Raw genomic sequence first — 27,728 nt, forward strand, 5'->3', positions numbered from 1 at the left:
AATATCCGTGGTTCGCCGAAGAGGAAATGAAAGAAAGCTATGCAGACACACAGGATGTTAACTTCATGTACAACTGAAGGAAATATACAGAACTAAATCTTCACAAAGATTTCAGAGAAGTGTAAGTTGTATGTGTGACATTTTCTTTCAACATCTCTTCAAGTAACATTATCTGTCAGAGTCTGTATTCTTCCATAAAGATTGCTGTTGGTACTATTTTGCACCCCTTTGACTTCTTCTCCATCATCAGTCGTTGGACTTTCCTCCTTCACGGCTGTTTCTCGACCATTTCCATATTTGTATTCATGTCAATGTTTATGTTATCAAAACTCTGTTGGATGTCTGAAATAATACTTAGTTTGTCAAATGATTCTTCATACAAACTGGGCGGGGGCAGCAGAAATTGAGAAGTCAGTGAAGGTTCTTTCAGGTACTGTACAAAAAAAAATGCATTTAAGGGTAATTACTCTCAATTCAGCAAAAATCAGCATAATTCCAAAGAATATAATTGATGTTGCACTTTTGTGATCATTTACTGAGATTCAGTGTTCAATATGCTGGAATTGAACTAACAACGAATCCATTGACAATAAATAAGAAGTTCGGAGTTCAGAAAAGGAGAAAGTGAGGTCTGCAGATGCTGGAGATCAAAGTTGAAACTTTATTGCTGGAACAGCACAGCAGGTCAGGCAGCATCCAGGGAACAGGAGATTCGACGTTTCGGGCACAGGCCCTTCTTCAGGAATGAGCAGAGAGTGTTCAGCAGAGAGTCCTTCTTCAAGGACCACAATTTCCCCCCCGACGTGGTCGACGGTGCCCTCCACCGCATCTCCTCCACTTCCCGCTCCTCCGCCCTTGAGCCCCGCCCCTCCAACCGCCACCAGGACAGAACCCCACTGGTCCTCACCTACCACCCCACCAATCTCCATGTACAGCGCATCATCCGCCGTCACTTCCGCCACCTCCAAACAGACCCCAGCACCAAGGATATATTTCCCTCCCCTCCCCTATCAGCTTTCCGTAGAGACCACTCCCTCCGCGACTCCCTTGTCAGATCCACACCCCCCACCGACCCAACCTCCACTCCCGGCACCTTCCCTTGCAACCGCAGGAGGTGCAAGACTTGCGCCCACACCTCCCCCCTCACTTCTCTCCAAGGCCCCAAAGGAAACTTCCATATCCGCCACAGATTCACCTGCACCTCCACCCACATCATCTACTGCATCCGCTGCAGCCGGTGTGGCCTCCTCTATATTGGGGAGACAGGCCGCCTACTTGCGGAGCGATTCAGAGAGCACCTCTGGGCCACCTGGACGAACCAACCCAACCAACCTGTAGCACAGCATTTCAACTCCCCCTCCCACTCCACCGAGGATATGCAGGTCATTGGACTCATCCACCGCCAAACCACAACAACCCGACGGTCGGAGGAGGAGCGTCTTATCTTCCAACTGGGAACCCTCCAACCGCAGGGGATGAACTTGAACTTCACCAGTTTCTTCATCCGCCCTCCCCCCACCTTGTCTCAGCCGGATCCCTCCAGCCCGGCACCGCCTTCCTGACCTGCAGTCTTCTTCTTGACCTCTCCGCCTCCATCCTACTCCGACCTATCACCTCACCTTGACCTCTTTCCACCTATCACATTTCCAACGCCCCTCCTCCAAGTCCCTCCTCCCTACCTTTTATCTTCTCCTGCTGAACACTCTCTGCTCATTCCTGAAGAAGGGCCTGTGCCCGAAACGTCGAATCTCCTGTTCCCTGGATGCTGCCTGACCTGCTGTGCTGTTCCAGCAATAAAGTTTCAACGGAGTTCAGAAAACAATCATAAGTTCACACATAGAGTATTCAAATATTCTTGGATACTATACACCTAAAGAATATTTGTGTGGCTGTTATTTAATTTTCATCTACTCATGTCTCAATCTTATTTACAAAGTTTCACTTGAACTTGATTTGTTAAATCAAGTAGGGAATAGGGATCTGTTACTTCTTGTGAGATATTGCTCGCACAGAATAGCTGAAACATTTACCTTCATATCCACCTTCACAAAGTCATCCTGATTATCAATTAACCTGCACGTTTTCTCCATCACTGCAGACATCATCCTGCCCTCAAACCTTTGTCCCACAGACAGGATCAAGGATGGAAGAGTAAATTATCTGCCTGGAGCACCCCCTCCACAATGATGGCCAATAGCGATGATCTTTTTCTTTGATCATAAGTTTTAAAAGCTGCTGATGGAGGCACCTGTGCCCACCTTTATCTACAATGACAGGCTGCAGCACCTTCTCTGCTGAAGTCTCCAATTGGAGCTCAAGCTTTGAGATCCCACTCTCAGCCCTTGAACGAATAGCCAGAGAGCCACCTCCGACTCTGATTGGGAAAATCTAAGGAAACCACTGCCGTTAGGCAGCTCATGATGCGAGTTCCATTGGGGATCACCATTTGATCCCAACATCGAGGTTCTGACCCAAAACCCAAAATCCACCCCTCTGATAATGCACAAAGTCACATGAGGAATTTAAAATCCCCTGAAGAACAAATATCAGGGCTGACTATCCAAAGGACATGCATGGAAAGCTAAAAGATGGAGGGCTTGCCTCAAAAGCATGCATTTAACAACTGTGGATGGAATTTAATGCCCTTGCGTGTGGCAGGTTTGGTGATGGGGATGGTCATTTAGCACATGATAAGTCGGGTCTTTCTTGAGAAAGTGATGTGGGAGTCTTGTCAATTCTCTAGTCAGGGACGAGATTCCTGTCACCTCTATTAAATACTGCACAATGTGTTGTTGCCATCTGGTGACTAGAAACTAATAGCAGTTTAGAATCTGGTAAGGAATAACTAGTTTGATCTATTCACTTTCAGGAGAATTGTTCTGTTATAGTCAGCTGCCCTAAAAGCCCCTTATCTTGAAACCCTCCACAGACATGGTCTGTAAAACTCTGCTGTCTATCATGAAAACAATCACAACATATACACAGCAGTCATGTCATGTACATTAAGCTTATTAAAATGGAGATAACAATTATTAGCAGCTAGCAAGAAAAAGACAGTTGGAATTTACTCCTGTTTTGCCAAATGACAGGAGATTAGGAATTAGAAAGACAAACAGCATTCATTTTAAAGGAATTTAAATGCAGTTGTAAAGATTTGCTGCCGGTGAAGAAAGATTTGGTGAAATCTCACCTGCAATATTATGTACAACGGGTTTCCGTTGTTGCCACTGATACTGAACAAAATTCTTACAGAATGTAGCATGGTAGATTTAGAGAGGATGTTAACCAGGGCTGGTGACCCTAAAACCAGGGACATATTCTCAGGTAAAAGGCAGGCATTTTAAGACTGAGGTAAGGAGGAATCCCTTCAGAGGGTGGTGAATCTTTGGAATTCTCTACACCAGAGAATTCTGGTGGAAGCTCAGCTACTGAGCAGGTCCAAGATACAATTTGAAAGACTTTTAGAGGCTAATGTCATTTGAGGAAGATGGAGATGATGTGCTTAAGTGGAATTAAGGAGATGACCACCCACGATCGACAATGGCATTGCAGACTCAATGGGCTGAATGGCCTACTGCTGTGGCTATGTTTTAAGTTTAGTGGTTTGTTATTCAGGAATGGAGATAGACGACTAGAGTATTACATACCTCTTTTATGTGCTCGGGGAGATTGTAGGAAGGTTGGAAACTATGTTTGACAGCCTTGTGAATATAATGTGATGAGTAGAAAATTCCCATCGTCACACCAAAAACAACACACATAGATGCTAGAAGAGTCACAATCACTTGCCACACTGGAACTCTACCTGCAAGCACAAACAAAGGGGAGAACATTTGTAAGGAAATATTATTTGGACACACAACTTAAAACCTATTACTGATGGAACCTGAAACTACCACAATGAAGATGAAACACAAGAGGCCTAAAACTTCAATTGTGTTGCAAGAATGAATCAATTTGGTTGGCCACAAGGTGTAGTTTTGCACTTGACAAAGTGGTTCTGCCCTACGTTTCCATCAGCATAGAGGGGAGGAAAGAGCAACAGGATGTGCATTACTTTGCATAGTGAATCTAGAAATTGAAATGAAAAACACAACACACTATGAATACAACTGACAGCAAAACAACACATTTTAATGATTTTTTTTAAAAAGTGCTTTTCATCTTGACAAGCTAATGTGGATGTACTATGGAAAACATAAGAATCTACTAAAGGAAACATTAGAACAGCATTACTTGTTGCAACACATTAACAGTGTAGGTTTTCTTGCACTATCCTGCGTGCTACAATGCTTGATCACCTGACCTGCCCCAGAAGGAATCTGATCTCCACATTAGGGCATTTGATCTTCACCAAATACAATTATCCCACCCTCGTGATATGCTGACACCAAATGCGTGAACTTCTTTCATCCGTGGCGTCTAAACCTACAATCACAAGGCCAATTTTGCATACCTTGGTTTTCAGGCCTTCAAGGACTAGCATAATTCCGAGTGGCTAAGATAAGTGGGAAAACTGAGGACTGGGAAGCTTTTAAAGAGCAACAGAGGATTATTAAGAAGGAAATACGCAGAGGAAAAATGAGGTACGAAGGTAAACTGGCCAAGAATCTGAAGGAGTATAGTAAAAGCTTTTTTAGGTATGTGCAAGGCAAAAAAATGGTTAGGACAAAAATTGGGCCCTTGAAGACAGAAACAGGGGAATATATTACGGGGAACAAAGAAATGGCAGAGGAATTAAATGGGTACTTCAGATCTATGTTCACTTGGTAAGACACAAGCAATCTCCCTGAGGTAACAGTGGCTGAAGGACCTGAACTTAAGGGAATTTATATTTGCCAGGATTTGGTGTTGGAGAGACTGTTAGGTCTGAAGGTTGATAAGTCTCCGGGGCCTGATGGTGGCTTGGGAAATTGTGGATGCGTTGGTGATTATTTTCCAGAGTTCAATAGATTCGGGGTCGGTTCCTGAGGATTAGAGGGTGGCTAATGTTATACCACTTTTTAAGAAAGGTGGGCGAGAGAAAGCAGGTAATTATAGACCAGTTAGTCTGACCTCAGTGGTGGGAAAGATGCTGGAGTCTATTATAATGGATGAAATTACTGCACATCTGGATAGTAGTAACAGGATAGGACAGAGTCAGCATGGATTTATGAAGGGGAAATCATGCTTGACTAATCTTCTTGAATTTTTTGAGGATGTAACTATCAAGTTGGACGAGGGAAATCCAGTAGATATAGTGTACCTGGACTTTCAGAAAGCTTTTGATAAAGTCCCACACAGGAGGTTAGTGAGTAAAATTAGGGTGCATGGTATTGGGTGCAAAGTACTAGATTGGATTGAAAATTGGTTGGCTAATAGGAAACAAAGAGTAGTGATAAACGGCTCCATTTCGGAATGGCAGGCAGTGATCAGTGGGGTACCGCAGGGATCCGTGCTGGGACCACAGCTTTTTACAATATATGTTAATGATATAGAAGATGGTATCAGCAATAACATTAGCAAATTTGCTGATGATACAAAGCTGGGTAGCAGGGTGAAATGTGATGAGGATGTTAGGAGATTACAGGGTGACCTGGACAAGTTAGGTGAGTGGTCAGATGCATGGCAGATGCAGTTTAATGTGGATAAATGTATGGTTATCCACTTTGGTGGCAAGAACAGGAATGCAGACTACTACCTAAATGGAATCAATTTATGTAAAGGGGCAGTACAGAGAGATCTGGGTGTTCTTGTACACCAGTCAATGAAGGCAAGCATGCAGGTACAGCAGGTAGTGAAGAAGGCTAATAGCATGCTGGCCTTCATAACAATAGGAATTGAGTATAGAAGCAAAGAGGTGCTTCTGCAGCTGTACAGGGCCCTGGTGAGACCACACCTGGAGTACTGTGTGCAGTTCTGGTCTCCAAATTTGAGAAAAGACATTCTGGCTATTGAGGGAGTACAGCGTAGGTTCACGAGGTCAATTCCTGGAATGGCAGGATTACCTTACACTGAAAGACTGAAGCGACTGGGCTTGTATACCCTTGAGTTTCGAAGATTGAGAGGGGATCTGATTGAGACGTATAAGATTATGAAAGGATTGGACACTCTGGAAATAGGAAACATATTTCCACTGATGGGTGAGTGTCGAACCAGAGGACACAGCTTAAAAATACGGGGTAGACCATTTAGGACAGAGCTCAGGAGAAACTTCTTCACCCAGAGAGTGGTGGCTGTGTGGAATGCTCTGCCCCAGAGGGCAGTGGAGGCCCACTCTCGGGATTCATTTAAGAAGGAGTTGGATAGAGCTCTCAAAGATAGTGGAATCAAGGGTTATGGAGATAAGGCAGGAACAGGATACTGATTAGGAATGATCAGCCATGATTATATTGAATGGCGGTGCAGGCTCGAAGGGCTGAATGGCCTATTCCTGCACCTATTGTCTATTGGTATTTGATTATTTAAGTGGTCAGCTCTCTCAGTGAGTCATGGAGACACAAATCCTAATCCAACCCCATTTCCACCCAACTGAAAAAGAGAAGTGCCATGTGGATTGCAGGATTTCAGTTTCTAGGTTTTACTGCCATTTATGCAATGAAAGAGAGCCTCTTGTCATGGCAAAAATCCAGTCCTAGGGCTCATAAGATCAGAAATAATACATTAGCAGAGATTAAGAATTGGTTAACAGACATAAATAGAAATTAGGAATAAATGAATCACTTTTGGCGTGAAAGATTGCAACTAATGGAGTGTCACATGGATCTCTGCTTGAATCTCAACTATTTACAATCTATATCAATGACTTAAATTAAGTTATAGAGTGCCATGTATCCAAATTTGCTGATATACAAAGCTGGATGAGAAAGTATGTTATGAAAAGGACACAAAGACATTGCAAATAACCAATGTCATGAAGACGTGCATTATACTAAATAACGATTATTAACCAGAGTTAAAGTTTTGGGTCTGGTTTCTGCTTTCTCTCCTGTTGAGTTTTTCCAGCAATTTCTGTTTTTATTTCTGATTTCCAGCACCCAGTGTTTTTTAAGTGTTTTTTGTATAGTGATTACAATCCTTCTGTAGGAAACATGAATTAAACTTTTAAAAAAAACAGAAGCTAAGTGACTTAAATTCACAGCCAAGATGGCCAACTAATTTACATTATTGTGCATTCTGTATTCCAACTCCACTGAAATGGAGACAATATGCCTGCAAAACCCATTTAAGATTGTTTCTCCGGGGAATGTGAAGAACTCCCTCCTCCTCTCTCTTTAGTGACACATTAATTACAATCATCCAGGTTGGAGTTGGGTAATTAAGACTAATCACTTAGAGAATGGGATATTGGCTAAATTTGCTTCCAAACATAGCCAATCAAGTCAACTTTGGCCTACATGCACTTTTATTTTGTCCTCCTGAGTTGGGGGAGGCAGATCGCTCTGCACTGAAGCTCTTCAACCATGTCGTGAAACAAACTCGCTACCACAGCACATTTCCTTCCTCAGTGCCTGCCTCCGTAACCAACTCATCCCACACGGACTCCAGATCACCTTTAAACCAGCAGATTTCGGACCCAAACAGGACAAACAGTACAGACTACAGATTCAAAAATACCAGCAATGGTTCTCCTTCGAGATCCTCCGCTCCACGCTCGCAGCAATGCGCCGGCACCTAACCTCTCTACAGTCATCCCTGCCTCAGCTGAGGGCCACACTCTCTCAGAATTGCAAAGGACCCACTCTGTAGTACATCCTCAGGAGAATTCATACTCTCAACAAACAGTATTTCAATTCCATCTCAAACATCAAAAACTGTAACTACAACAAACTTTTATCTACCCACCTCCATAACCAGTGCTCCTCAAACATTCCAGAAGATTCCCCCGGCCTCAGAAACTACTCAGACACCATTAGCCATGCAGCTGCCACCCCCACGCCGATTGATGATGTCACTTCCGCCCCAATCATGGCCACTCCCACAACCACTTCCGCCCCGCACAATTCCTCATGCATCACACGTGACATCACTTCCGCCCCTCACATCATCGCTGATGCCACACGCTCAGTGACTTCTGCCACCCCGACTGCCGTGGTCACCACCACTTCCGCCCCCACCAGCGCCACTCACCTGCATTCTGCTGACACCCCCCCCACTGACCCCACTGTCACTATCCCCACCCCCCAGAAACCTGAGGGGAACACCACCCCTGCTCATGACTCCCCTCCCATTCCCCCCACCACAACACCCACTCCAGTTACAGGTTCCGTCCCCACTCCCAGCTCCACACCCACACCAGATCCCAGCTCCCAGCCCTGCCGAGTTTTCACCATCCCTCCAGACCTCCCCCTCACTGAGGACGAACGATCAGTCCTCAGCAAAGGAAACACCTTCATCCCCCTCCGTCCAGGCACCAATGAATTTAATAAATGCCGTGATGTCGAACAATTCTTCTGTCACCTCCGCCTCTGAGCTTACTTTCACAATCAAGATTCCCGCCCACCTTCCGGGGACCCCTTCGCCGACCTCCAACACACTGCATCCATCTGGACACCCCACGCTGGCCTATTACCTGCCCTCGACCTCTTCATTTCCAACTGCCGCCAGGACATTAACCGCCTCAACCTGTCTACCCCCCCTCCCCCACTCTAACCTCTCACCCTCACAACGCGCAGCCCTCCAATCCCTCTGCTCCAATCCCAACCTCACCATCAAGCCAGCGGATAAAGGGGGCGCAGTGGTAGTCTGGCGCACTGCCCTCGACACCACTGAAGCCAAACGCCAACTCAAGGACACCTCCTCCTACTGCCCCCTCGACCATGACCCCACCCCCCATCACCAAACTATCATCTCCCAGACCATACAAAACCTCATCACCTCAGGAATCTCCCACCCACAGCTTCCAACCTCATAGTCCGGGAATCCCGCACTGCCCGGTTCTACCTCCTTCCCAAGATCCACAAGCCTGACCACCCTGGCCGACCCATTGTCTCAGCATGCTCCTGCCCCACTGAACTCATCTCTACCTACCTCGACACTGTCCTATCTCCCCTAGTCCAGGAACTCCCCACTTACGTTCGAGACACCACCACGCCCTTCACCTCCTCCAAGACTTCCGTTTCCCCAGCCCCCAACGCCTCATCTTCACCATGGATATCCAATCCCTCTACACCTCCATCCGCCATGACCAGGGCCTCCAAGCCCTCCGTTTTTCCCTCTCCAGACGTCCCCAACAGTACCCTTCCACCGACACTCTCATTCGTTTGGCCGAACTGGTCCTCACCCATAACAATTTCTCCTTCGAATCCTCCCACTTCCTCCCACGACCAAAGGGGTAGCCATGGGCACACGTATGGGCCCCAGCTATGCCTGTCTCTTTGTTGGCTACGTAGAACAGTTGATCTTTTGTAATTACACGGGCACCACTCCCCACCTCTTCCTCCGCTACATTGATGACTGCATTGGCACCACCTCGTGCTCCCGTGAGGAGGTTGAGCAATTCATCAATTTCACCAATACATTCCACCCTGACCTTAAGTTTACCTGGACCATGTCTGACACTTCCCTCCCCTTCCTGGACCTCTCCATCTCCATTAATGACGACCGACTTGACACTGACATTTTTTACAAAGCCACCGACTCCCACAGCTACCTGGATTACACCTCTTCCCACTTTACCCCTCTTGCAAAAATGCCATCCCGTATTCCCAATTCCTCCGCCTCCGCCGTATCTGCTCCCAGGAGGACCAGTTCCACCACAGAACACACCAGATGGCCTCCTTCTTTAGAGACCGCAATTTCCCTTCCCACGTGGTTAAAGATGCCCTCCAACGCATCTCGTCCACATCCCGCACCTCCGCCCCCAGACCCCACCCCTTCAACCGCAACAAGGACAGAACGCCCCTGGTGCTCATCTTCCACCCTACCAACCTTCGCATAAACCAAATCATCTGCCGACATTTCTGCCACCTCCAAAAAGACCCCACCACCAGGGATATATTTCCCTCCCCACCCCTTTCCGCCTTCTGCAAAGACCGTTCCCTCCGTGACTACCTGGTCAGGTCCACGCCCCCCCACAACTCACCCTCCCATCCTGGCACCTTCCCCTGCCACCGCAGGAATTGTAAAACCTGCGCCCACACCTCTTCCCTCACCTCTATCCAAGGTCCTAAAGGAGCCTTCCACATCCATCAAAGTTTTACCTGCACATCCACTAATATCATTTATTGTATCCATTGCTCCCGATGCAGTCTCCTCTACATTGGGGAGACTGGGCGCCTCCTAGCAGAACGCTTTAGGGAACATCTCCGGGACACCCGCACCAATCAACCACACCGCCCCGTGGCCCAACATTTTAGCTCCCCCTCTCACTCTGCCGAGGACATGGAGGTCCTGGGCCTCCTTCACCGCCGCTCCCTCACCACCAGACGCCTAGAGGAAGAAGGCCTCATCTTCCGCCTCGGAACACTTCAACCCCAGGGCATCAATGTGGACTTCCACAGTTTCCTCATTTCCCCTTCCCCCATCTCACCCTAGTTCCAAACTTCTAGCTCAGCACTGTCCCCATGACTTGTCCGGACTTGTCCTAACTATCTATCTCCTTTTCCACCTATCCACTCCACCCCCTCCTCCTATCACCTTCATCCCCTCCCCCACTCACCTATTGTACTCTATGCTACTTTCTCCCCACCCCCACCCTCCTCTAGCTTGTCTCTCCATCCTTCAGGCTCTCTGCCTTTATTCCTGATGAAGGGCTTTTGCCCGAAACGTCGATTTCGAAGCTCCTTGGATGCTGCTGAACTGCTGTGCTCTTCCAGCACCACTAATCCAGAATCTGGTTTCCAGCATCTGCAGTCATTGTTTTTACCTCGATCACATGACAAACCAACCCTGACCACCTGAAGTTTTACTGAGAGTGGGGAAGGTCACTTAAGGGCCTCATCCTACCACTGTTGGAGTTTTATGGTGGCAGGACACCCAGGTTCCCTGGGCCCGAAAAGAAGTAAACCTTCAACCAGTCACCCCAACCCATCACAATTGTCATTTACTTAACTTTTCTCCTTGACATCTTGAACTCAACATTTCCTCACTTCTCTTATCTAAACATTCCACTCTGTACTTAGCTGGGCTCTTCAGAGCGGTGAGACTGCCTACAGTGTACTCTCAGCAGTATTCACTGCTCCCACTGGAGTTGTTGGCAGGCAGCTCTTTAAGGTGGACTTCCCTTTGGAATTCCCTCCTTCCATCTTAGCTGGGAGTGGGAACCATCCAGCTTGTAAAATTCAACCAATAGAAATATGCAGCACAGAAGAAGACCCATTATGTTAGTGCCAGTTGAGCAAGAGCTATCGAGTGCAAATGTATGCCCAGTTATTGTTTCTGCCTGTACCACCCTTTCAGGCAAAGACTTTCACGCCCTCTAATGTTTTCCTCCTCAATTTTCCAATTAATCCTTCTGTTGATTACTTTAAGTAAGCTTTCTTGGTTATTGATCTGCCACTAATGGAAATAATTGGAAGGGCCAATGCCTTGAAATGTTGATTCTCCTGCTCCTTGAATGCTACCTGACTTGCTGTGCTTTTCCAGTGCCACACTTTTCGACTCTGATCTCCAGCATCTGCAGTCCTCACTTTCTCTCTGTCACTGTAACCTTACTGCAAAGCCTCTTCCATGGATGCCTACCTTGAAGAAGTTCTCCTCCTCCCTTCAGAAGGATCTCAGTGAGTCTCTCTCTCACTGCACCACTCTCCCCCACCTCACCCCTAGGTCATCTCTGGGAGGGCCAATGCCCAAAACATTGACTTTCCTGTTCCTCGGATGCTGCCTGACCTGCTGTGCTTCTCCAGCGCCATATTTTTTGACTACTAATAAAAATAGATCCTCTTGTACAGTCAGTCTAGGTGTCTCAATTTTATACACATCAGTAAAGATCCCTGAAGCCTCAGTTACAAAGAAAACAAACCTGTCCACCTAACTGTTTCTTCAATTAGAACTGAGATGAAAAAAATATAACAATGTCTTCAAGGGGCCTCAGGATTTATTACCAGTTTCTATTTCTGGTGTTTTACACTCCATTTTACACACAGCAAGTTCCAGTAAAATAAATGGAATTGATTTCAACAAATCCCTTTAGAGGCAAGAGATGAACCTTGGTTATAACACAGATCACCTGTCCTCTTTTTTTCTAATACTTGCAGAAAACTACCAATCTGAGCCATCAGAACTCATTGGGCAAAATAATGAGCTGGGTATCTGTTACAGCTTTCAATCTTTTAAGAAAAAAAATCATGAAAGTCCACTTAAAACCTTAAAAGTCCCTTATGTACTCAATCCCTTATCAAAGCAAATAGTCCTATAACTGAAAGCCCACTTTAAAGACTGACCCCTTTAACCTCTTTGAACTGCTAAACAAAACTAAACTTATAATCAATCTGTTGCAATAATTGGTCACTTTGAAAAACAGCCAACAATTACCAATAACTTAATTGTACTCCTTGGGGTAATATCAACAAATAGCAGTTGTTGTTACTAGAATAGATTTTTTTCAATTCTCATTGACACATGTAGGCTTTTATGTTTCTATTTTTAAAGGGGTGAGGATTTAAATAGCTATACATCTTGAGTCTTTTCAACTTCCATTGACATAAGCAAGATTCTTACTAAGTTTTAAAGGGCTGGGGATTAGAATAACTTTGCTGCTTGACAATTCTATAGACCTGATCTGTCCTTTGCAGATACTTACATCTCTTCTTCAAAATCATGACTTCCACACTATGGGATAAGACCACAGTGAATTCAAAGGATCCCGTTGAGTTTGGATTTCATGTCCAAATGGTTCACGTAATGCTTCTTTTCCTCGACTAGCAACATTTGGATCTGTTGGAATTTGGGTGGAACATCCAGATCTGGATTCTACCTATCATTTTTAAAGGTCCACAGAATCTCAACAATGTTAAAAAATCCGGCCCATACTGTCCAGCAGCATGAGGGGCCAGGAATATATGGTTTAGCAGTACAACATCAGTGACAAGAAAACCCTGCTTTTATGAAGAGAAAATGCACACAAATGCCATGTGGTTTTATCCTGTAGTATTCCTATAAGTGTTGATTGTACTAGCATAAATACCATAATGGTGCAAATAACGTAACATAGTAATACCATTATCCATTGTAGTTCCACAGACAATTGAACTTGGGTGTGTTTTTCTGTTATGCAAGACAGGTTCCACTTTCAGGCAGTAGGTGGTCCAAGCTTCAAGATTTGTGAGGGTTGTCATCTTCTGATTAGTGTTAATACTCTCAACCTGTGCGGCAATTCAAAAGGTCCATTAAATGGTTACAAAATCTAATAAATGAAGCAAGTCAGATAAAACAAGACATATTTAATGAAGCATTACAAAGAATTACTGTCAATATTTTCATAAAGCTACGTGTAGGCACGCACAATTCTTCTCAATATACAGGACTTTACTGATATTACTGCTGAATCCATGGAAACTCTGGTTTCAATAGGTTATTTCTACAGTGTGAAAACAGGCCTTTCAGCCCAAACAGTCCACATCGACCCTCTGAAGTGTAACCTATCCAGACCCATTTCCCGCCGACTAATGCACCTAACACTATGGGCAATTTAGCTTGGCCAATTCACTTAACCTGCACATCTTTGGACTGTGGGAGGAAACCGGTGCACCTGGACAAAATCTGTGCAGACACAGGAAGAACATGCAAACTCCACACAGACAGTCACCCGAGGCTGGAATCGAACCCAGGTCCCTGGTGCTGTGAGGTAGCAGTGCTAACCATTGAGCCACCATAGCATCAGAACAGAATACAATTTATTAATTATATTCCAGTTTTCCATTGATGCACATGTCTGAAACTGCTACACAAGGTGCTACTGTTTGAGAATTGAACATTTGTGCATTTATTCTCAAGGATTTTAATACCCAGACTGTACAAATTAATGATTTTTTCTGCGATTATCCTTGGAGATACAGGAAAAGCGTCTTTGAGAATTTCCTCTAATTAGAATTGTAGCTGTGACCAATTCCCTTTCTCATTAGGTGCAAAAGTACAAACTGTTTGTAAGTAATTGAAAAGAGCCACCTCTGTTGATAAAATTAAACTGCTTTTTGTTTTACTTTCTCTCATATTCTTACCATTGATATATTCTGCTCAGGACAACATGCAATAAACAAGGACATCAAAGACATATCATGTAAACACCATGTATAACACACAATCAGACTTCACTGGACATTATTGTGCACACTTTGAATTGCCATTATTGTAAACAGCGAAACCAATTTAAAAATTAACAATAGCCAATAAAGGAGTAATAACTAACAGTCAGCCAGTTGCTATGCAGTAATAAAATTGAGTAATTGTAATAAAGTTGTTAATTGTGAACATTATAACTTGATTGAGTTTGTTGATGAGGTGAAGCATGGGAACTCCACCACTTGCAGATTCCCTTCAAGTCACACAACACGCAGTGCTCTGAGGAAGGATCACTCAACCCAAAACATTAACTCTGATTTCTCTCCACAGATGCAGCCAGACCTGCTGAGCTTTTCCAGCAACTTCAGTTTTTGTCTCTGTAGCCTTTTAGGAAGATGGCTGAACCCACCACCTCATGGGTAATTGGGGAGGGGCAATAAACTGTATTGCAACATTCACGTACCATGAATGAGTAAAAACATAATGTGGACAATCTGTAGAGGCTGTTCTTTTAAGGGAAGGCTGAAAGGAGATTTTGCAAAGTCATTCAAAATCAGGAGGTATCTGGACAGAATAAATAGAAAGAAACTGTTCCCAGTGGCAGAATGTTTGAATACCAGAGAACACTGACTTAAGGTTGAATGGCTAAAGAACCAGCAACGTTAAGGATAAACATTTCCATGAAGTGAGTGGAAGGATTTGGAATGTGTAATCTATTGACATGAGATGGAGCAAAATTTAATTGTGGTTATCAAAAGGGAACAGGATAATTATCTGAAAAGAATCACAAAGCATGAGTTTTTATTTTAGAGAGCCACCATGGTCAGAATGGGCCAAATGGCCTCCTTCGTCACTAAATTTGATGAAATGAGCAGTTCACAAATGAGTAGAACCAGGCTTTAATTGCAGCTATAAATTCAGATAATCATTGTGACCTGTAATTACATCCTTATAGGAAAATTGCACTTCGCATGGGTGAGACAATGTCAGTGAGGATGGATAAAAATAGTAAAAATGCTTGCCGGAAGGATATATTGTTTAATAACATATTAGGATAAATTATTTCTTAAATAATTTTACTTGACTGCAAAATTATTTTTGGCACATTGAACGTATTGTGCATGCTTACCAAAACGTAGAAAATAGGTGCAAAAGTAGGCCATTTGGCCGTTCGAGCCTGCACCACCATTCAATATGATAGTGGCTGATCAAGCAATCTCAGTATCCCATTCCCAACCTCTCCCTATACCTCTTGATCCCTTTAGCCACAAAGGCCACAGCCAGCTCCCTCCTGAATACATCTAATGAACTGGCCCCAACAACTTCCTGTGGGAGGGACTTCCACGGATTCACAACTCTCTGAGTGAAGAAATTCTTCCTCATCTCAGTCCTGAATGGCTTACCCCTTATTTTTATACTGTGACCCCTTGTTCTGGGCTTCCTCAATATTGGGAATGTCCTTCCTGCATCTAACCTGTCCAGTCCCATCAGGATTTTATATGTTTCTATGAGATACCCCCTCATTCTTCTAAGTTCCAGCAAATACAAGCCCAGTTGATTCAGCCTTTCCTTACATTTATGCCATCCTGGGAATCAGTCTGGTGAATCTTCACTGGACTCCCTCAATAGCAAGGATATCCTGCCCCAGACTAGGAGACCAAAACTGCACCTAATAGTCTATGTGTGGCACTTCAATTGAGCAGGACCCCTGCAAACTGGTGGGATGACATTAAAGGTGTTCTAGCTCAACAGGATTTATAAATACAAGGCAGTTGTGCTTTAAAAAAAATGAAAAAGACTCTGCGTTTCTAGTCCAGTGAAACGTACCTTTTCTTCCTCTCCAACTTTCCAGTAAGACACTTTGTAAGCCATGTCGAGAAAATATTCTTGCATGGATTTGTAATTATTCTCATTTACGGGTCCAATGATGTTGACATCGAGCATATCTAACCTTGGCTTCACAACCACTGAAGGCGGTCCAATTTCAGCTATGTCACAAAGACATTGGTAATCCATTTAGAAAATCAAGACAAATACATCAGTCCAAAGCAAATTAAATGGAAAATATAAAAAAGCAAAAAACAATCCTACTATGTACAGAAGGTTCAAATTCATCGATAACAGCCCATTCCGATGTCTCATTTTCGTATTCAGCTCTTACACGCAGGTAATAACCAACCATAATGGATAGCATGGACAAGTCGCATTCTGTCATTGTGATGCTTGTGCAGCCTTTCTTAAAATGGGCGTGTTTTTTAAAATCTTTATCATAATAGCTGAAAACAAAATGGATAAGAAAGCTGGTCATCATCAGGTACATTGTATGTGTGTGCCAGTGGTGGGTCATTTGAATGAACCCTTATCTCTGGGTTTGGATTCACATTCCATGTCAAGATTCAATCACAAAAACAAGGCCGACACTCCACTAACACCGAGGCAGTGCTACATTATGGAAGGTGCTGCAAAGTGTGGTAGACATTTGTGAATTGATGTTTAGTAATTTTCAAATCAAGAGATTTTTATTCAACAAAGGTATGGAAGAATATGGAGAAAAGATGAATTGGTGTGGAATATTGGAGTTAGGCTGCAGATCAACCATGATCTCGTTAAACGAGGAGAAAGTGAGGACTGCAGATGCTAGCGATCAGAGTCAAGAATGTGGTGCTGGAAAAGCACAGCAGGCCAGGCAGCATCCGAGGAGCAGGAGAATTGACATTTTGGGCATATGCCCTTCATCAGGAATGATGCTTGTGGGGCGGGGGGCTGAAAGATAAATGGGATGGGGGTGGGGCTGGGAGGAAGGAAGCTGAGAATATGACAGGTAGATGAAGGAGGGGGAGAAGGTGATAGGCCGGAGAGGAGGGTGGAGCGAACAGTGAGAAGGACAATGGACAGGTTAAGAGGGCGGTGCCGAGGTTGAGGCGTTCTTCCTTGAGGCATTGGGTGGTTAGGGTTTGGTGATGGAGGAGGCCCAGGACCTGCATGTCGGTGGAGTGAGAGGGGGAGTTAAAGTGTTCAGTCACGGGCAGTGGTGTTGGTTGGTGTGGGTATCCCAGATATATTCTCTGATATGATCTGCAAGTTGGTGTCCTGTCTTCCCGATATAGAGGAGACCACATAGGGTACAACGGATACAGTAGATGACATTTGTGGAAGTACATGTAAATTTCTGTCGGATGTGGAAGGATCCTTTGGGGCCTTGGATGGAGGTGAGGGGTAGGTGTGGCCGCAGGTTTTGCACTTCTTGCTGTGGCAGAGGAAGGTGCTGGGAGTGGGGTGTGGGCTGGTGGAGGATGTGGATCTGACAAAGGAGTCGCAGAGGGAATGGTCTCTCTGAAAAGCTGATAGGGGTGGAGAGGGAAGTATATCTCTAGTGGTGGGGTCTGTTCGTAGGTTGTGGAAGTGGCAGAGGATGATGCGATGTGTATGAGGGTTGTTGGGGTGCAAAGTAAGGACCAAAAGTTGGGGAGGTTTCTGTCATTGGTGAGGTGGGAGGGGTGGGGGCTCAAGGACGATGGTAAGGGAAGAGGAGGAGATGCTCTGGAGGGCATCATCGACCACATGGAAGGGGAAATTGCAGTCTTTGGAGACCATATGGGATGTTCTAAGGTGGAATTGGTCATCCTGAGAACAGATGTGGTAGAGGCAGAGGAATTGGAAATAAGGAATGGCATTTTTACAGGAGGCGGGTAGAAGGAGGTGTAGTACAGGTAGCTGTGGGAATCGGTGGGTTTGTAGTAGATGTCTGTGTTAGTCGGTCACCAGAGATGGAGATGGAGAGGTCCAGAGATGAGCCGTTTTCCTCCAAGTGTCGGGTGGTTAGGGTTTGGCGATGGAGGTGGCCCAGGACTTACATGTCCTTGGTGGAGTTGGGAGGGGAGTGGAATTAAAGTGTTCAGCCATGGGGCGGTGGAGTTGTTTGGTGCAACTTGACCTGTCCATTGTCTTTCCATCTATCTCCACCCTTCTCTCCTACCTATCACCTTCTCCCTCACCTTCATCTATCCTGCATTCTCACCTTCCTTCCCATTAAATGCTGGAATAAACTTAAGCTTTACTCTTGTTCCTTGATTTTGAAAGGTGAAAATGTTTTCTCATATTGCCCTGTATATATTTATCTCCCAACCACCATCAGAAAGTTACATTACCTTACCATTATTACATGGTTGGTTGTGAGAGCTTGCTAAGTGCAACTTGGCGACTGTTCCTACATCACATCAGTGACTATACTTCAAAAGTAATGCAATTGATGATTGGGATGACCCATGATCATGAATGTTTCTATACAAATGTAAATATTATTGAAATTCTAGATGAAAATACGCATTGAAAAAATGTTTTCAAAGTTCTTAGTTTCATAACTTAAATTACATATTTGGATCGGTCCCCTTTTCACCAAGAACTAAGTTTCAGTTACCTGATGTATAACATAATTGAGTAACAAACTACTCACCTCTTAAGTGATTATGTAATATAGTGAAAGTACAGTGGAAGTAATAGCACTCACAATAGTCTCTTCAGAAAACTATTGTAAAGTGAATATGTTCAACTTGGGGCAGCACAGTGGCTCTGTGGTTAGCACTGCTGCCTCAAAACGCCAGGGACACAGGTTCCACTCTCTGCCCTGGGCAACTGTTTGTGTCGAGTTTGCACATTCTCCCCATGTCCGCATGGGTTTCCTCTGGGTAGCTCGGGTTTTATCCCACACTCCAAAGATGTGCAGGCCAGGTGAATTGGCTATGCTAAATTGCCCATAGTGTTAGATGCATCAGTCAGAGGTAAATATAGGGTAGGGGAATGGGTCTGGGTGGGTTACTCTTCAGAGGGTTGGTGTGGACTTGTTGGGCCAAAGAGCCTGTTTCCATACTGTAGAGAATCTTAAAAAATGTACAAACCTATGTGACAATTATTCTTTTCCCATTTATGTAATTTATAAAAGCTACAGTCCCTTTGTTGCCACTCACCTTTGGTACTCTACTGAATAATTAACATTGCCTTTGTGGTAGATTACTGGGCTCCACTGAAGCAGATTTTTAAAATTGATGGTATGCATTTTCACATTCTGTGGTACAGGTAGCTTTCCAAAAACTGTATTGATGATAAAAGAAAAGTTATATGTATATTTGTATACAATATATATTTGCAAAAAGGAATATTGTTTTGGATTGCATTTTCACCAAATTCTTCTATTGGTATGCTTCAGATCAACTGGCATGAAGTCATACATAATCATTATTTTAACCAAAGGAAGTATTTTCCTCAGTTTTTATTAACCCCACTCCATTGAGAGACAAATTAAGTTGAATTCTGGAAATAGCAGTTGGGAGGCACACACATGTGTCATCTGTTTATAATTCCTCCCATGAGGAATTTCTTTGCTCCCACTGATTACCATCTTGAGGATGGCTGGGATCAAATACTCACACTGTGATTAATATTAATCAATTAATTAAGGTGAATGCACACTATGCCATTTGATATTATTTCATATCTACCATCAATCTACACTTTAAAGGGCAAAATAATGTTCCCCTTTCCTCTGAACTGTTCAATTAGACTATGTCCTGAAGAGCATTTTTGAAATTTAACCTCCTCTACCATCAGTGGAAGGGATCATTGAGAGAAAGTGGTCAATATTGGTTTTCCCATAAAAATGAAAGCCCATATTTGATCTTCATTCATGTGATATGATATGTGATATGGAGGTTATGGTAAATGTTTTCTGTTATTGTCTTTGGTACAAAGGATTGCCAAAAGTGTGGAAAGCAAAACTTTACAGAAAGTGTACAATAATGGGTTAATAGTTAATGGATGGTAATGAGATTGCGATATATATCATGTTGTAGCAGGGACACTGGCAATCATGTGCAAGAGTCAGAGAAGAGAGATGCAAGTGCTTCTACACAAGAGAGATTTGATTACCTAGAGTATATAATGTACTTATGTAAAGAGTTTTGAAGAAGGATGTCAGGATTTAATCTGAGTCACTTAAATGTTGAGAGAAAACTTCCAGTCCAGAAGAGTCACATATTTTTCCGAAGAAAGATCCAAATAGTATTCAAATTGGAACCAAACCAGAAACAGCTGCATGCTCATACAGATCCTTGCTGGTATTTTTCACACATTTAGACAAATGGATCTGCCGTGATCTTCTTGAATGGCACAGCAGACTCTATGGGTTTAATGACCTACGTCTGCTCTTACATCTTATGATCTTATGATGGAAAACCAGGTGAATCCAATTCGGGACATGCAATTCACTCCTGACTACAAACCTCTTCTCTTTTGTGGTATTCTTTAACCCAGCAACAGGTGTCCAGCTGCATTTCATGCTGAATTACTCCAAAGACATTCCAATTTTTGGAGCAGCTCACAATTAAAAGTGAGATGACTCAATGATATGTAACAGTCCACAAACCACCTCCTTGTTTTCTGGTTTAGGCAAAAAGCTGTTTTACAACACATTTTATTTCTATAGTTAGTGGTTGCAGATTTACCTTCAGGCAAATTTGATAGTTGCTGCAATGCAGATAGTCGCTATATCAGCCTGCTCAGAGAGACTGTTGCACATACCTCGAGCAGTTGGATCCGAGAATCCAGGCATCCTGGCTCAGGGGTAGGGACACTACCACTGGACTACAAGTTAGTCTAATGCTAAATTACAAAACTGAGTTACTGGAATTGGTGTGAAAGTATCTTAAGAAAGTCTGCTCTTACTACTTCGACTTTACTCCAAAAATAATTTTAAAAGGAGAAAAGTAATGTTTGAAAGCTTTCTGGACTATCGCAGTGTTTCAATTTTTTAACTATCCTTCAGATTTTCATTTTAAAAAGCTGTCAAACATGGCTCTTGAAGTTATGGTGAAACTTACATAAAATTTCATTCTTTAATTTTGAGATTGACAAATATGTTTGCTTGAATAGTAAATCATCATGGGGACTAAGACAGCAGCTAGTTAAACATGCAAACAGCTCAGTCACAGAGGCAATGGCAATCTCTACCTCAGACTTATAAAGAGTAATTAATCTCAGGCGGAAAAGATCTAGTGAGGATAAGAGACCAGAGGGAGGGGTGACGTAGAGCAGGAATCCTGAAGGCAGGTGCTGTGCAGGGAGGAGTGGGACAGGGCCCAGACCACTGACCAAAGAAGTGCAGAAGACGAGGAGTTCTCATTGTGCTTGTCTCAAAATTCATGTGTTGGTTATGTAAGGGAAGGATACTGCGGATTGATTGGCCAGACAGGAGAAGGTATAAGGAGATAGTGAAAGCAATGTTTCTGATATGTTTTCCTTTCCTCTTGACCAGGAATCTACCTCCACCCAGGCCCTCAACCATGCCCATCTATTTCCCACATCTCTGCTCTAAGCTCTACTCCTCCCTCCCAGAAGCATAAGAACATTCCCTTGTCCTCGTCTTCTATTCCACTATCCTTTACATTCAATAGGTCATTCTCCACTTTCTCTACACTCGACCACTCCTCAGCAATCTCCAACTCTCATCTCCTGTACTAAGGCGCATTCCCTGGTAAGCTGAGAAGATACATCACCTGTCATTTTGCTTCTCCGCTTCTCACATACAGAGCCCCACAGTTAAATCAAACAGTAATTTACTTGTACTTATTGCAATTTAACATTCTGTACTTGCTACACATGATACGGCCTCCTCTATGTTGAGGAACGCAAACATAAATGTGGGTAATTGTCTTGGTGGAGCACCTTTGTTTTCTACACAAGCACAACTTTGAGTTTCCATTTTAATTCTCCATTACACTTCCACTCTGACCCCTCTGTTCTCCCACATTGTGCAGAGATTAATTGAAACAATCTCGATGGGCAACACATCATCTATCAAATTGGCAATTTCACTGCCTTCAAGGCTTAACATACAGTTCAACAAATGCACACCACATCTCTGCCCCTACATTTCAGACAGGAAGTCAGAGAGAAGTACAACATAGAAACAGGCCCTTTGGTCCAACTCGTCCATGCAGACCAGATATCCTAACTTAATCTAATCCCATTTGCCAGCACTTGGCCCATATCCATCTAAACCCATCCTATTCATATACCCATCTAGATGCCTTTTAATTGCTGCAATTGTACCAGCCTCCACCACTTCCTCTGGCAATTCATTCCATACATGCACCACCCTCTGCATGAAAAGGTTGCCCCTTAGGTCCCTTTTCTATCTTTCCTCTCTCACCCAAACCTATGTCCTCTAGTTCTGGACTCCCCTACCCCAGGGAAAAGATTTTATCTATTTACCCTATTCATGTCCCTCATGATTTTATAAACCTCTATAAGGTCACCCCTCAGCCTCTGACACTCCAAGGAAATAGACCCAGCCTGTTCAGCCTCTCCCTGTAGCTCAAATCCTCCAACCCTGGCAACATCCTTGTAAATCTTTTCACGTTTCACAACATCTTTCTGATAGGAAGGAGACCATAGTTGCATGCAATATTCCAAAGTGATGGTTGCGTTTCCTCTATTACAATGTACACCTCCTGTAAACCCATCTTTGTTCCCCAATTATCTCCTTTTTTAGCAGTAGAAAGTTTTTAATTTGTCAAATATTATACTATTAAATTATTACTATACTTTCTTGGTTCTGATTAATACTATATTTGCAGATAAATTCAAAATGCTAACCTTTGAATTAGTGTGCTGTTCTGACATTGAATTGAATTTACTGAATTGAATTTATTGTTACGTGTACCGAGGCACAGTGAAAAGCTTTGTCTTGCGAGCAATACAGGCAGATCACAGAGTTAAGTAGCATAGATAGTAAATAATAGATAAACAGCAGCAAAAACAAAAACACAGGTACAGGCAAATGTTAAGAGTTTGAGACTCCATTCAATATTCTAACAACAGTCAGGTAGAAACTGTTATAAAACTGGCTCGTGCATGTGTTCAGGCCTCTGTACCTTCTCTCCAATGGTAGAGGTTGTAGAAAAACATTGCCAGGGTGGGATGGATCTTTTAAGAATGCTGGTGACCTTTCCTTGATAGCGAGCCTGGTAGATGGATTCTATGGATGGGAGGTTGGCCTTTGTGATTGTCTGGGCCGAGTTCACCACGCTCTGTAACCGTCTCCTATGTTGACTGGTACAGTTGCCATACCAGGTAGTGATATAGACAGAATGCTCTCACTGGCGCACCTATAAAAGTTGGCAAGGATATTTGCCGTCATGCCAAATTTCCTCAACTGCCAGAGCAAGAAGAGATGTTGTTGGGCCTTTTTAACAGTGCATCCACATGAAGTGTCCAAGAAAGCTTGTTGTGGATGACCACTCCCAGGAGTTTGACACTCTCCACTCATTCCACCTCTGTGCTGTTAATGTGTAGGGGGGCATGAGTCAATAATGAGTTCCTTGGTTTTGCTGGCATTGAGAGCTAAGTTGTTCTCAGTGCATCATTTTCCAGGACTTCCATCTCCGTCTGTAGTCTGGGTCATCGCCATCTGGGATTCGACCGATTATGGTGGTGTCATCAGCGAACTTGTAAATGGCATTAGTCTAGTATTTTGTGACGCAGTTATGGGTATATAATGAGTACAGTAGGGGGCTGAGTATGCACCCTTGGGGGGCTCCAGTGTTAAGTGTTAGTGACGATGGAATATTGTCCCCAGTCTTCACTGATTGTGGCCTGTGGGTCAGGAAACTGAGGATGCATTTGCAGAGAGTGGGGCTTATTCCGAGATCACTAAGTTTAGTAATCAGTCTCAAGGGGATAATGGTGTTGAAGACTGAACTGTAGTCAGTGACTAGGATTCTTACATAGCTGTTCTTGGTGTCAAGATGTTCTAGGAAGGAGTGAAGGGCAAGTGATATGGCATCTGATGTGCATCTGTTGGTCCGATAGGCAAATTGGAATGGGCCAAGAGTAGTGGGAAGGCTGGAGTTGATTAATGCCATGACCAGCCTTTCAAAGCACTTCATGACGACCGAAGTTAGGGCCACTGCGTGGTAGTCATTGAGACATGCTGCATGAACCTTCTTAGGCATAGGGATGATGTTGGCCCTCTTGAAACAGGCAGGAACAGTGGCTTGCAGTAGGGAGAGGTTGAAGATATCTGAGAAGACTTCTGCCAGTTGATCTGCACATGCTGTGAGTGGACGCCCTGGTACTCCATCGGGTCCCATCACTTTCCTTGGATTTGCACGAAGGAAAACTGATCTGACCTTTGGTGCAGTGACTGTTGGGATAGGTTTGTCAGGACTTGTCGGAATAGGTGTTACCTCTCCACTGAAATTCTGCTCAAAGCGAGCACAGAAGACGTTGAGACAATCTGGGAGGGATATGTCATCGTCTGCTATCTTGCACTGTTTCTTTTTAGAACCTGTGATGTCATTCAGTCTTTGCCATAGTCTCCGGGTGTCTATTTAGGCCTCTAGTTTGGATCGATATTGGTCCTTGGCTGTCTTAATGGCTCTGAGAAGGTCATACATGGATTCCTTATATTTATGTGGGTCTCCTGATCTGAAGGCCTCACACCTCGTTTTTAGCAGGTTCTGTATGTCCTGATTCATCCAGGGTTTCCTGCTGGGGAACACCTGGATTGACTTCCTTGGTACGCAATCCTCCACACACTTGCTGATAAATCAGCCGATTCCAGTCAGCACCAGAGTTGATCCTCTGCCTCCTCCGACCAGCACTGGACATGTATCCGTGAGGAGATCTCCTGCTGGGGTTTTTGCCTGTAAGTCAGGAGAAGAAGCACGGCATTGTGGTCAGAGTTCCCGAAATGAGGATGGGCGGTGGAGGAGTAGGCATCCTTCACGGTGGTGCAGCAGTGGTCTAAAATGTTCGGGCCCCTGATGGGGGAGGTAATGTTCTGGTGGTACTTGGGCAACACCTTTTCTCGATAGGCTTGATTGAAGTCGCCAGTCACAGCAAACAGGGCCTCAGGGTGTTCCGTCTCCAGGGTGTTACTGGTGGAGTACAGCATTATCCAGAGCTTCCTCAACCGTTGCTTGTGGTGGTATGTACACAGCAGTTAGTATAGCAGTGGTAAATTCCTGTGGTAGATAGAAGGGATGGTGAGGAGTTCAAGGTTTGGGGAGCAATGGCTGCCCAAGATTGCAGTAAGTTGTTGATTAAAAATAAACCTGTCCACCCTTTGTCTTACCTGAGAATGCTGTGCAGTCCATATGATGGATTGAAAAACCATCAGCCTGAAGTGCAGTCAGGAATGGATGGGTTGAGCCAGGTTTCCGTGAAGCAGAGTGCAAAGCAGTCCCTCAGTTCATGCTGGAAGCTGAGCCGTGATCGGAGTGTGTCCATCTTGTTCTCCAGAGATTGTACATTTACTCGGAATAAGCTAGGAAGTGGGGGCGGGGGGGTTCTTGGAACCACATAGTCTCAGTCTTACTAGCAGGCCGCCACGCTTACCTCGCAGGTTTCTTACATTTCTGTAGTCCAGTGGCCTGGTGGAGTGGATTCTAAATGCTTCCAGTTAAGTGATCTTTCCTTGGACCCTGTGGAGCAGGTAGGCTGCAATTTGGTGTATTTCTGCAGAGGGTCTGCTTTGGACCCAGTGTAGCAGGTAATTTCCTGTGTGGTTTTTTTACATTTTCTGGTGAGCAAACCATGTGTGCTGAAGCATGATAAAGAGGTATTATTTGGACATATGTCATAAGGTTTTGAGGCTTAGGAGATTCAATTTTATACAAATGATCTTTTCATTGAGAAGGTAATTAAGAAAATTGTGAAGAAATTAAAAATGTAACTGTGAAAGAGTAACTCGATTAAAACTTAAAATAATTCATTGTCAGACTGCAATGTTCTGTTTAAGTTTAAAAAGAGAAGTGAGAAAAGGGAAGAAAGGAGAATGACAATTACAAAGAACAAGAGATAACTATTTTTATTCATTCATTGGATTTAGGCGTTATTGACTGGAAAAACATTTATTTCCCATGCTAGGCCATTTCAAAGGGCAGTTATAAGGCAGATCAAGTAAGCATGGCAGACTTTACCCTTTAAAGGACATGAGTGAACCAGATGAGTTTTACAATTGACAATGGTTATATGATGATAAAAGTTTTTTTTTTATTTAGTGCTTATGTTGTATTTAAGATTAAATAATGGGTTAACATTGATGTGAGTGCAATAGTGTTGGTAATAAACACCATTTAAGTATATTAACCGCAACCTGTTACCATGAAAGTCCAGCCTCTCTCCTTAGCCTCTGAACGATGCATGATGACTGTCAGATTGAACTCACTACCCAGCGACAGTGTGAGAATGCTGATATTGTTCCAAGACAGAACAGGGTGTGCATTGGTGAGGGATTTTCTGAGGCCCATGCCAAGGTCATGAGCAGGGAAGATTGGCTCTAGCCAGTGGAGAGTTTTCTTCCTGATCCCTACTGTTCCCAGTTTTACTTGGGTTCCTTGATGTCACACTTGGTCAAATGGTCACCCTCACCTCACCTCTTGAGTCTAGCTCTTTATTCTATGTTTTGGCCAAAGTTGTAATCGGGTTCCATAGCTATGTGGTTGTGGTGGAATTCAGTATGAGTATCAATGAGCAGGACATTGCTGAATAAGTGCCACTTAACAGCAAATATCAATGACCCTCTGTGTCACTTTGCTGATGATTAAGAGGAGGCTGATGGGGTGATACAACAGAGGGGGCTTCATCTTCACAAGGACACCCCTGCCATTACTTTAATGTACAGATGCATCTACCACATGTAGATTGATAAGGACAAGGTCCAGTAGCTTTTCTCCACCAACCTCTCCCCTCACTCCCACGTCTGCCTGCCACTAGCCCAGGATAATCTGGGCCATCACCTAAAATTCCTCTTTTAACCAAAATAGGTTGGTGAAGCACTTCTCTGAAGCAGTAACTCCACTTGTAAATCGTTGGGAGCCCCCCCCCCCCCCCCCTTCCCATGTAAAATTATACTCTCTATCCTGCAATGATCACTGATGCAATAATGGTTATGGGGAATCTGATGGTTTTATCCTTTGTACATCAGATCAGAGGCTGATCTGTATCCACAGGGTCAGAACAAAACTGGCCTTGTCCTGTTCCACCACAGTACATTTGTGTGTTGGTCTCTCTTATAGTTCTGCACTCTTCAAGGAAGATCTTTCAGTAAGTTTTCCCAACTTTTTAACAAACCATTTAGTAAGGTTCGTTGTGGATCCGATTGCAAGACAGAAAAGGGGAAATAAACCATATGAAACCGTGAACAGGTCACAACGTTGAATTTATGGATTTAACGCCTCCCATAGCTCCAAGAACAAAAATACATCCAACTTGGATCAAGGACAGCGATTACAAACTGAAACCATAATTCCTCGACTCTATTACTTTCCTGAATATCGTCACTCACGGTTGTATCGTGAAGCCGACACAACCACGCTGTTAAAAATGCTTTAAACGATACTTTTGGTTACTAACCTGTAAATATGAAAGCTGCTGCGAGGCCGCAACGAATTAAGTTTGTGTCCACAGCCATGTCTCTCCCTTGAGTCACTGTGTCTCAGATTACTGGATTACTGACATCTGTGTTTCCT

The 27,728-nt window shown here is 43.9% G+C and overlaps 1 protein-coding gene across 1 annotated transcript; it reads right to left on the minus strand.

The window, feature by feature from the left end:
- Positions 1-164: 164 nt before the first annotated feature.
- Positions 165-27,728, minus strand: LOC122555370 (interleukin-10 receptor subunit beta-like). Its single transcript, XM_087992586.1, has 7 exons — positions 27,613-27,728; positions 19,164-19,287; positions 16,291-16,475; positions 16,027-16,187; positions 13,139-13,283; positions 3,648-3,805; positions 165-433 (listed from the first exon to the last, which is right to left on the minus strand). Exons 1-7 carry the CDS (start codon positions 27,668-27,670, stop codon positions 269-271), a joined length of 996 nt encoding a protein of 331 aa, XP_087848712.1. The 5' UTR covers positions 27,671-27,728; the 3' UTR covers positions 165-268.

Source organism: Chiloscyllium plagiosum, unplaced genomic scaffold (genome assembly GCF_037043375.1).
Source record: "Chiloscyllium plagiosum isolate Xiang-an unplaced genomic scaffold, Cpla_swu_hap1 HiC_scaffold_12, whole genome shotgun sequence".
Lineage (NCBI taxonomy): Eukaryota > Metazoa > Chordata > Chondrichthyes > Orectolobiformes > Hemiscylliidae > Chiloscyllium > Chiloscyllium plagiosum.